The 12,990-nt window shown below is 29.4% G+C and overlaps 1 protein-coding gene across 1 annotated transcript; it reads left to right on the forward strand.

The window, feature by feature from the left end:
* Nucleotides 1-8,693: 8,693 nt before the first annotated feature.
* On the forward strand, nucleotides 8,694-9,251 carry LOC108837461 (CLAVATA3/ESR (CLE)-related protein 27-like). Its single transcript, XM_018610506.2, has one exon. The coding sequence runs from the start codon at nucleotides 8,812-8,814 to the stop codon at nucleotides 9,094-9,096; it is 285 nt and encodes a 94-aa protein (XP_018466008.1). The 5' UTR covers nucleotides 8,694-8,811; the 3' UTR covers nucleotides 9,097-9,251.
* Nucleotides 9,252-12,990: the final 3,739 nt, after the last annotated feature.

The following is a 12,990-nucleotide window of genomic DNA, read 5'->3' on the forward strand; positions in this document are numbered from 1 at the left end:
CAGTCATCTTAACCACTGGCTTCATAGCAGATGTAGCTAAAACCTCAATTTTTTCTATATTTTTCTTTTGTGTTTCCCCAAGTTTAACATGAGTTTGTCTTGCTTCTTCTTTCTCTACTTGCAGTACTTTCTATATAACTTCAATAAATGCTTCAAGACGTCTCTGTTCTTTTACTAGCACCATATTCTCCTTTACAAACTTCACTAACGTTCCACACACTTGTTTGTAACTCTCTTTTAGATCATCTTATAGTCCTTCATCATATTTTTCCTCCTCAAATTCAGAATCTGATTCATATGACGTACTTGCATCATCTTTATGTGCACCAAAAGCAACTAGGTTGAACACTTTGCCTTTTCTTGATTCATTATCATCTTTCTTATGAAGGATTTTTCTTTCTTTTTTGCATCTCATCAAGTCTAATTTCTTTGCACCTAAATTTTTTGAATCTCTTCTCTTGGCCGTTGGACACTTCTTTTTGAAATGTGCATATCCTCATGCATTTATAACACTACCTCTGTATTAACCCATGGCTCGCCAGCTTCTTGCCTTTGTTTGCTCACACCAACTTTCTCATGTTCTTGCCATTGTATCATTTCATGTAGTACTTGGTGAAGCACACAAATCATCTTAATCACCTCATATTTATTCTCTCACCTTTGATTTGTTGTTTCAGCAAATGCTAGATTCACTTCGGTATGATTTCCCGCTCTATCTCATGAGCTTTTATCATACCCAAAACATCGTGAAAGTTAAATCCATCTATGTCAAGAGACACAAACATTGCTGTTTTATAAGATGTAAATCTTTCTGGCAGACACTTTAAAAACTTCTTCACCAGTTTCTTGTCCTTGTATTTCATGCCAAGAACACGAGTCTTTTGTGCTAACGCACTGATTTGAGAAGTAAAACCTGGTACATATTCATGTTCTTCCATCTTCGAGTTCTCAAATTTTGATTTGAAAAAATCCATTCTTAAACTCTTAACCTTCTCAGTTTCTTCAAAGTGTAATTGCAGAATATCTCACGCCTCTTTTGCATTCTTGCAACCTTGAATCAGATTGAGTTGCTTTTTCTTGACCTATGTAAAAACACAAAATAAAGCTTTTGCATTATATCTTGACATCTTCTTCTCATGCTTTATCCATTTAGCCAATGGTTTGTTGACAACAACACCATCTTTTTATGTTGTCTTGGGACCTTCATAGCTATCTTCCAATGATGTCCAAATGTACATATCAATACTTTGTAAACTTGCATTCATCATCAATTTCTAATGCCCATAACATAATGTTCATGATCAAGCATAAGTATTATATCATTCATATTGCCTTCAGGATCTTCACTAATGACTTAGATGAACCGCTCTGATATTAATTGAAAGTGCAAAATGGATCTGATATAAAATCGTATGAGTATTGTATCGGGAATTACTACGATAGAAAAAACACAAAAAAATCACAACAAAGAAATATATCTTTACTAGATCTCTTCAAAGTAAACTTACAAGTCTTATTTAATCAGGAAAACACTAGTCTCACACGTTTGTATGTTCTAACACATGATACAAGAAACTATCTCTTCTTAACCTTTTATGTTTCACTCACCATACAAATAATAAAACCTCTTTTGCTAAGAATCATTTTCTTTGTGCTAATCTCATACAAAACTTTCTCAACCTAGTTATACTAGCTAGAATCTGTGATTCTTTTCCCAAGTAAATGTCTTCAAATCTTTTTGTTAATCTTCACATTTTTTTAAAACAAAACTTCTTTTTAGTGACATATTTCCTCTTCAAATAAACACTCTTTTATTTAGTGGAAAACATTCATTTCTCTATATATATTCCTTTTTTCAAATTTAAGCAACCAATATAAAAACTCCAATATAGCCTCAGCTTCATGCAACATATTATTTATTACTTTCTGTAATACTCTGTGAACTAATACATCAACATATTTACCAAGTTTGTTGTCTCCTCGTCGTCTGCTCACAATTCAAACCGGTCCGGTTCAACTCTTAGTATGACGGGTTATCTGTAACAATTAAAACCGGATTAGTTGTATGTATGTGATTTGTCGATTCTTCCTGCGTATAAATACTAACAAAAAATTTCTTATTCACGTGAAATATATTTAAGAATTCTTTCTTTGACTTTATTAAAATATTTTGTAGTCCCATAATGATGATGGGATCTTCTACTTCTGTTTCTGACACGAAGAGGAAGATGGAGAAGAAGGCAAGAAGAAGAGACCAAAGTAAAGAGGAAAAATCAAGTTCAAGACAAAAGAAAGTAAAGAGGAAAACGAACAAACACAAAACGGCAAAGTTCAGTTAATAAGACGACACACTTTTCTCAAACTCATCTCAATCATCCAAACTAACATTTTGCGTCGTATTGGATGGACAACAAAATGTAACTAATCACTATTTCCTTACGTCACATACATTATATAATATACAGTTTTATTCTGTTTTATTTTCCGTATTATTGTATATTATACGTAGTACATACCATACAGCATTATTAACGAAAATCTTATGTGACAATTCCTTTCACATCTATTTAGATTATAAGACATCATTCTCTCTGTTCGTAATGCCATAGTCTTGCTGCAAGTCAAAAACTGTGAGTCTGTGGCACAGCTTTCTACATATTCACATTCATCACAGTTTAGTTCGTGTATGTACGTATGCCCTGTTAATTATTATTTTTTGTTTTGCGTAAGATGCCCTGTTAATTATTATTTTTATCATTATATAAAGAACCTAATTATTCTATCACTTGTTTAAAAAACTGAGCCGCTATTCTACGTTCGTACGTCTATGTAAAGCAACTCCTAAACAACAACATTTTGAAATTCATACCAAATGGTACGGTACAATATTTACTGATTTGTTGAGATTTATGTCTTCTCGTGTGTCCGAAGAATATATCTATACTAGGTAGTCACCCGCGGCACACCGCGGGGTGAGATAATTGTTTAGATTTATGAGTGTTCAATCTGGATATCGGTTCGGTTTCGATTTGATTTTTTGGTTTTTCGGTTAGTAAAATATAACTACCATTCTAAATTCATATTTACTTTGGTTCGGTTCGTTTTATATACCGTCGGGTGTCGGTTTATTTGGTTTTATACCAAAATCCCTTATTAATTAATTTAGGATTATATTATATGAATTTTAGAGTCATGTTGTCAAAACAATCATTTATTAAAAAATATTATATGTTCAGATGAAAGAACAAAAAATTAAAACGCTTCTACTATCAAATAAAATAATCAAATCTAAAATTAAAATTAAAGCTCGAAATTTAAGAAAAAAAAACAAAACAAAACAGAAGCATGAAAAATATGTTTTTTCTACTCTTCCATATTTAGTGTTCATCAAAGTCATTATATAGTGTTTTAAAAGAGGAACCATTTTACCATATTAAATAGCCCTAGTTAGATTACTTGTCTGTAGTGTACTAAGGAGTTTGTGTAAGGTTGTGCAACCGGTTTGGTCGGTTTCATTAAGTTTTCGAGTAATAAAGTTAAGTTCCATATTAAAACTAAGTCTATTTAAAAAAAATTTGGTTTGTACCTAACTAAATCCTTATTAGATTATGTTGGAGATATTATGTAACTATATAATATAATACAGTAACAAAATCAGATAACAACTTCGTAAAACTGATCCAAAAAAAACATCGTAGAACTTTGGGATTATAATACCTTAGTAGATACCAATTCTTTTTTTAGCACGCATTAATCTTATCACTTAGCAATAGATAACAAAACCGTATGACTAACGTTTTTTAAACACCAACGATCATATATAAGATATTAGATCATGTTCATAATATAAGAGCATTTTCATTGGTTGGGTCTCTAAATTCGAGCTTTGCACCTTATTATATTAATACTTTTACATAATTTTCTTTGACGATTAATTTTATCATGTTATCAGTGCGCTTGCTCTAAAGAAACTTACACGGTAATCGACTAACACCTATTCAATAGTCTCACCACCTTGTGTAGGGTATTGCTTCCATAGGCGAATGATCTTCACCTAAATTCTTCACATAGATTTGAAAGATTTTAGTTCGGAAACTTGGTTAAAATTTGCTGCAATCGATTTCTGTGATAGATATGTTCGGGTGTAATGTTTTGTGATGTAGACTATGAGAGGCGCAGGTTATATATATAGAGTTCTTAAAACATTAGGTTAGAAAATTGTACATTTGTTAATTAGGAAAGACAATATTAGTTACATAGCTAAAATAAGTAAAATATGCTATGAAAAACGAATCTACATTGAATTTGGATATATTATATATTTATTACATATTGACAAACTTGTCAATCAAGCATTAACATTAAGAGAGTACTATATGTAGATGTGAATTCAGAAACATTCCCGATCTTATATGGCATTTCCATATACGGCTGTATAGCTTTAAATATGTTTTGCCACTGCATGCATTGCTACAAAAGCAATGTTAATTTAGAAGCCTGGAAGTTCAGTAATGGGTAATTAAGATTAAAATGGTGGGTTTTTACATACATTCTAAATGTATATTTAATAGCTATATAACTATATAACTTAAAATTACTCGTAACGTATATTAGGTGATATGTATATATGACTAATGACGTATAGTCTTATATGTACGTCAATATCTTCCATGTATTTTACGTGATACAAAACATGAAATCGTAACACACAAACTGTACTTCCATTGAAACCTTTTAAGCAAATGTCATACTCTGTAAAATACACCACTATCACAAATATAAAGAACTTCTCCAATCAAATGTGTGTGTAAGAGTTTGCGTAAAGAATACTTGTTGTTATACTCGAATCTCTCAAATGGTATTTGATGTAAAGGCTCAGCTGGATTCTGGAGTTAGGAGATCTTTCCAGGAGCTAAGAGATCTTTCCAGCTAAGTAACCATTTGATGTTTCAATCCATGGGATGGAGCTGAGAGAGAAGAAGATTTGAAGGCTGTCATAAGGCTTGTGCAAGGATTCAAAATCATTATCTTGGATGATTTCCTCTAAAGTGTTCGGCTTCCATAGCTTCAGTGTCGTAGACAAAATCCATATCTTACTAAGTAATCATTAGCCCATTATTTACATTGAGGTGGCTTTACCCTCTCATGAGCTAGCTTTCCATACCATATGGCTTTAGCCAAGACTCTCCACGTGACTGGAACTTTAAAGCTAACCACTGTGTCTCATTGTTTCAGGTTCATCATTGCGAGCGATCAAGGGGGCAAGAGTGGGCTGATTGGTTGCCTCACCTCAGAGATAGTGTAGTTGGACTCATTGATAAAACTCTAAGAGACAGCCATGAAAATAGCTTAAGAGAATGAGATAAAGCGAAGATGGCCACATTATGTTGCTTATATTGCTTGCTCGGGAAGACTACGTACTACCCTAACCACATATACTTTACAGTTAATACCAATCGTCAAAACATATACTATCTCTTCGGGCAGAAACGGAACCGAGCACGACTCATTAATCTCGTTGAAGATTTTTAACGTCCTCTTTCCGCAATGAAAAGAGGTTCTCAAGAACGTGAGGTTAGTTTAGTACGATCTTTATCCCCTTGCTGAGATGGGGATTCAAACTATATGTTGTTATTGTGGTTGTTTCTTTGCGTTTAACGTAAAAGCTGCGAAAAAAAGAATGTCAAGAGAAACTGTTCGAGTATGAAAAAAAATCGTTAAGTTTCTTGTCATTGAAGCAAATAAGGAAAGAAAGCAAAGCATTTAATGATCCGTTTTTCTTAAAATCGCTCACAGAGTGACATGTGGAATGGAGCCTTCTCATGCATTCTCACGAAAATCGTTTAAGGAAAGCCTTAAAAATGCTTCTCCTTTAATATATATGGGATATCTATCTTATTAAAACAGAAGTACACATATAAAAATACCCTTAGTTTTCAAATTTAATTACACTTTTATGCCACTGAGAATTAAATTGAGTTGCCTATTTAAATACTTGTCTTTTTCAGTTATATTAATGTGTTTCTTTTTCTTTCCTATTTTAATGATTGTATTTTTCAGTTAAATTAATGTGTTTTTTTTTTTCTATTTTAATGTTTATCTTTTTAGTTAGATTAATTTATTTTTTTTATTCTTCAACAATTAATGATATTTTAAAGTTATCTTTTTGTCAACTTAAAGTTGTCTAAACTATTTGAAAATATAAATAATAGTCAAAAGTAAACATATAAAGTAGATAAAATAATCAAACACCAAAAATATTTAAAGTATATATTTATTCTCCATCCAAATATTGAAGTTCAACCTATTTTTAATTTTTAGTTTAGGTATTTTGGCTTACATTACTCAAATTTATATGTTTTGAGGAAATTAAAGTATATATAAATTTTGAAAATTTTAAAATAATTCAAACGGGTTATCTGTATCCGAACCAAACCAACAAATACCCGAATCAAACTCAAACCAAAATTTATAAATATTTGAATGTTGCTGAAATCTTTAAACTCGGGAATCTCAAACTCAAATAGATTGTAACCGAACAGTGGGTATCCAAATACACATCCCTAACGTAGTCAATGTAAAACGATCAAGTATTACAAATACATCATTTAGTATAAATAAATAAAAACTAAAACAGAAAATTAATACATGTGCAGTCGCACGGATCAAGATCTAGTTTATTATATTAAAAAAAAAGCCATAACTTCTCTTCACGTATTGATTTTTTTTAAATGGACTTTCTTTAATAAACCATATTTCATTTATTTCTAATTAACATTATGATATCATTAAAATATCACATCTTAAATAATTGACATATATAACAACTTCACCTATAAAATTGTCTTATTTCTAATTATAAAAATCTGTTAACAAAAAAATCTAAAAATTTTAAATATTTTTATTCTAAATTCTGGTCTACATTATTTGATTTATTAACTAAAATATAGATCTATGTTTTATTAATTATCAAATCATATCTCATCACTTTTCTTTTAAAACTAGGTGTTTCGTCCGCCCATGCGGACGTAAATATTTAATAATTATTTATTAATACAGTCATTACTAATTAAAAATTATAATAATAATTTATTATTCATATTTTCATTTGAAAATTCTTATGTACTATATTTTTTTGAAAACTTCTTGGTACATTATATTAATTATTAATAAGTAAATCTTAGAAATCACTCAGTATTTCCTTTCAATTATATAAAATCAAAAACTTTACTTGATTAATATTTATTCATGTCTGAATTTTTAAATTTCTTATTAAAGAAATATTTTTCAGTTAATAACATAATATATTGGAATTATCTATTGGATAATAATAATTATTATTAATTTTAGTCACTTATCTAATAAAATAAATCTTAAGTTTGTTTTTATTTTTGACTAACTTATATATTTTATTCATTGTTGGTATAAACGATATTAACCTCTCTAACTTTTAACTCATACACATCAATAACAAATTTAACATAAAGCTATTTATATATGATGCAGTTTTCACTAAAACATATATATATATATATATATATTATACAAATTAGAAACAATCATGTTGTGTAAATATTGTAGAAATCTCTTTATAGAAGTTTCATATTTTTTTTAGAATATATGAATCTCAAGAGAGATAATATTTATATCAATCCAAAAATACTATGTTTCAGAATAAGTTGAAAATGATTGTCATTCTCTTTTATTACTCTAATAGGAGCCACCGAAATAAGATAACTCTCTATTTTTCTATGTTGACAATACAGAGTCAAAGAAATTACTTTTCCATAGAACTTCATATTGTCTTTCGAAGTAACCATAGTTTGCATCAAAAACTCTATCATCATCAAATGAAGAACCATCAACGACTGAAACCGTTAAGACAAGTCTCAATCATCCGTAATAGATCTGTCAATTACCTTTTTTAAACAGTTTAATTGAACCGAAAATTTTGTGTTTCCAAACCCATTGGAAAAAACATACAAAAGAACAATAAAAATATTTTTTATATTCAAAATAAATTGGCAATCAAACAATGACCGGAAACAAAACAAATCAAATAAAGAAAAACAAAACGAGTTAAACAAGCCGATGTCGTAGCTCAAGAACGCTTCCGATCATCAGTTTGAAACTACAAAAAGTTCTATTTCGTCTCTTGATGGCTAGGATTTTTCACGGCTGACAACCTTAGATTTTCTCTCTTTTTGATAAATTTATATATCTCAATTAATAGTACAGATTTAGGAGGGGTAATTGGAAGAAGAAGTTTATTTCTTTTTATGAAAAAAAAATTGACACTCTTTTCAGTATTTTGACCAAAACGTTATTTTTCGTTATTTCTATTTCTTATAACTGATGAGACTCTTTAAGATACAATAAATGCTCGTGCATTTAAATCAAGAAATGTAATCTTGATCATGGATCTAAGTATCTAATTTTTGTCGATTCCTACAAGATCATATGCTCGCACTTACACACACACACAATTGCACACCAACAATAGTACTATACAACTATTTATCACAATTACATATGTGGCATATGTACTAGTAATAAAACTAAAAAAATAATTTAAGAAATTTATAGATCTTGTCTTGTATTTATATACCATTCACGTGGGCCATTCAAGAATTTGCATGAAAGCCACTCCTCTTCCCACAAAACAAAACTTCAATCTCTTTATATCTTTCTTTCTCTCTCAGTTTCAAAACTAGTTACAGAAGTTAGATATCATCAACAGAGGAGAGAGAGAAATCCATTGTTAGGTTTAATCAAGAAGACAAGCTTTATGTTAGAGTTTAGGTTTGAGATATGTCTCATGCTTGTGAATGGAGAAGCTCCTCACTTTTAATGGTTATCTTCCTTTCTTCCCTACTCTATCTCCTTTCTGTAAATACCCGGATAGGGGCAATTCGGGTATTTGTAGAACTACCGACGACATTAACTACCTCTCATGCTCCGGCTAATAACCAAGAAGATCCAATGAAGAAGCACTCTGGCACCGGAAAATTTGCTCCCGTGGATTCTTCATTGGGAAAAGGGTTCGGTGACAGTAAAAGACCAGTACCAAGTGGTCCAGATCCTCTCCATAACTAGTCGAAGCAGTATCTTGATGTTTTTTCATTTACGTTATATTTTATTCTCTTGTTCTTCTTATGTAATCAATCAATCAACAAGTGTATTTCACCCAAAATACTCACGTTTTTCTCTTTAATAAAGGGGAAAACGAAGGTATTTTGGGGGGGTTTAAATCGCTGATCTATTTATAAACATTTTCAGATATATATTTTAAGTTTACCATGTCAATGTTATAGTTTTATTAAAATGCGTATTGATTGTGTTTATTCAAGTTTGATTATGCATATCAAAAGTGGAAGAAAGTAAGTCCTTATAATTTTTGTTTATACTTCAATTTTGGGACAGGTCCTGATTTTGAAATGAAAGCTCTGATCATTATTTCTTGGTACTCGTCATCTCTGATGACATATACATTTGCAGCGAATCAAATTAATATAAAAAATCATTGACTAAAACTGTAAATCTTTGTTCCAATAATTAGACACTCATAGCTACATATAATAGAGAGGGAGAGTAAGATGGTATAACATAATTTTTAATGATTTAATATGATTTTATACATTCTTATATTTTCAGTTTTCACCAAACCAGGAGATAGTATATACTAGTATTCAGTGATCACATTCTAAGCTAAAATTGCATGGCACATGAGATAAACGTCAAAGTATATATTATTTTCACTTATTTGTAACAAAAGTAGACCACGGCAAGAAAACATTAGGAGGCGTTTGTAGGAAGCGAAGTTATGGAAAGCAAATGCAGCAATGTGCATTGTGAGATGTTTAATAGCCGTTAGATTAGTTGGCCTTTTAGCAGATATTGTGCTGTTGACTGTGTTGTTTATAAAACTTGCAACTGATAAAAGGCTGTTTGCTTTTACGACTGCCAAATCCAAAAAGCTCTCTCCTTTTCCCCCAACCTAGCTATTGCCACTGAGGTCAAATTTCTTTAATAAATAATAATGAAAAAGTCATATAGACAGTAGAGATGGTTGTATTTTTGTGTGCAAAAGACAGTATTGTTTGTATTAGTTCAAGGTTTTTCAAGAAAGGCATGTCTCAAACCTTTCATTTTAATATAATTAGCATAGAAATACAGACAGTGCGTGATAAGCACAGGTGTTTCACTTATGAAAAGCGATATTATAGAAAACTATCCCAACTAGTATTTACTATTTACCAATATCATAAACAATCGAATTTAATAGTTTATGTAATTCGGATTTATGGTGTCATTTTGTCAAATTCCGTATTCAAACACCACTGAACTTGCAAATACTTTTCGCTAATACACCAAAAGTGTTATTTTACATTTTTCTTGTTATACAAAAAGTGTTACTTTAATATTTTAATATAATTTATATTTATTTTAAAAATTAATATTAATTACAAAATAATTAATCTTATAAAATAATTTTATTTATCTCAAACATTATCGGTTAAATAGGTATAACTAATTAAAATATATTTCAATAATATTCTTAAGCTATGTATAAAGTGGCAAAGTGACTTTGACACAGAAGAAGAGTACAAGCTTTCTTACGATTATTTTGTAACTAGTGAACGGAAACCCAAACTTTTACGTGTAAAATAATTATGCCAGTAAATGATCGATGCATAAATATCCAATCACTGAAATCGTATACATTTTTCTAGCCATTAGCTAGAGATAGATATCTGTTTAACTGTAATTATTTGATGCATTATTTAAGGTAAAAAAGGTTTACATACCATAGGGATTCGCGGACTGTATGCAAAGTTAAGTGACGCGAGAGATCTGAGATTGTTTTTACAATCATCAGATGATAAAATAAATTAAAGTAAAAGAAATGGTATGGACGGTAGTGTTTGGAATTATTCTTTTGCGATATATTTATTCAGATGTACAAATTCTTAATCAAATCAAAAGGAGACAACTTGTAATCGAGTGCAATGGCCAAATTAATAGAGCTGTATGGAAAAATGTAAAAACTGAAATCCACGTGACCTCTTAAACACTTACGCAAGAAGACCTCTCGCAGTTGCATATAATAGTACTCTCAGTTAAGTCGAAATCGACGAGTAACCAAGTTTCTGCAATGCATTTTTAATGCATACTAGATCATGACCCGCTCGACCGAGCGGGAATCAATTTTTCTTTATTTTTATTTGTACTAAATGTTATACATGATTCATGATTGTAATGTGTATTAATATAAATTTTGATAAATAACAGTGTGTATTAATGTGTTTAAATAAGCAATGTGTTTAATTCCTAAATTTGATTTTTAAACTTTATGATAACGTAAAGTAGATTTTTAATATATTATTTAAAATATATAGTGCTATATATTTTGTATTTTCAACATTTATCATATAAAACTTACATTGGGGTATTATTTATATGAAAATATTTGTAACATAATATATTTATATATTATATAAACATATCTACGATTTTCGCAAAGGCCATGCGCACCCGCACGAGTTTTATTTTTAAAATGTATTCTATATTGTTTAGTTTTATGTAGTATCGAGTTTGTATAATTCAATTTTGTGTTTAAAAAAACAATATCAAAACTGTCTTTCGTATGTAAAACTAAACACTTTGCAAGCGCGAATTGTGTCTTTTTATTGTAACACAAAATTTGATATAAAACTTATGTTTTTTTTTACATTACGAAGTTTAATTTTTTAAAAATAATTATTACATAATTTCAAAGTGAATTTTATCTCTGAGGTCTAATATATTTTGTGTGTAATGGTTCAAAGCATTTTCGATATATATTATATTTCAGTTTGATTTGTTTTTAGTATTATTATATAAGTATAATACTATACAATATTACTATATTCTATACAATATATAAAGATATGTGTTATTTGTTTTAAAAAGTAGATTAAACCCAACATAGTTAAAGAATAGTCATATCTTTATGTATGTGTCTATGACTTATCTACCTAATGTTATCGTGCAAATAAAATCAATATGGCCAATGAAAGTTTACTGATCAATTTAAAATGAATTGTATAGAGTAACTCTAGTACGATTAATTTTTTAGTATTTTAGTATCTATTTTATTTAAATCGACATGTAATAAAAGTGAAAGCTATATATGGAATATGGACAAAGAGGAATTGTATTTAAGGAAATACATCAATGTAAAGTTAGACTATGGTATTTATTATATATAAAGAATGAGACATTTAATTTAAATATATGAGGTCCACCTTTTAAAATCCACCTAGAAGAAGTTGTAATGTTTCTGATTTAATAAGATAGATGTTCTTATATTCATTAGGCCTGGGCACGGATCGGATATCCGGGTTTTTGAAGGTATTTGTGATTTGCTTCGAATGTTACGGATATCTAATTTTCCGATTTGCTTTGATTCGGAAAAATACGGATATTCGGAAAAACGGATATCCGGAAAATAAATAGATATTTGCGGATATTTGCGGATACTTACGGATATCTCATTTGTTTTGATTAATACAAATAATCTTAAAAATTTGATACAAATTTTTTTTGGAAAATATTTTTTTGCATGATATAAAGGATAAAAATTAAAAGATACAATGAATCTACATATTTTGTAAAATTTTAAACTTAATTAACAATTATAATAACACAAAACTGAAGAAAAAAATTATAATTGTCATAAATGTTTTTTTCCTTTTATGTAATATTTTTATATAAGTAATAATATGAATAGAATCTGTCAAATCATATGTTAGAATAATAATTTTATACAATTAAAATTTTAAATATAATCAAAATATACATGTATTTATATATTGACGGATCGGATCGGATATTCGCTTCCCAAAATTTTAGTATTTGTGATTTGCTTCGATATTAACGGATATTGAATTTTAGTATTTGCTTTGCTTCGAAAGCTTACGGATATTCGGAATTTTCGGATCGAATAGT

The sequence above is a fragment of the Raphanus sativus genome, chromosome 4 (assembly GCF_000801105.2).
Source record: "Raphanus sativus cultivar WK10039 chromosome 4, ASM80110v3, whole genome shotgun sequence".
Lineage (NCBI taxonomy): Eukaryota > Viridiplantae > Streptophyta > Magnoliopsida > Brassicales > Brassicaceae > Raphanus > Raphanus sativus.

Excerpts from the sequence above, each read along its gene's own strand:
- LOC108837461 (XM_018610506.2), top strand. The coding sequence starts at position 8,812 with ATGTCTCATGCTTGTGAATGGAGAAGCTCCTCACTTTTAATGGTTATC.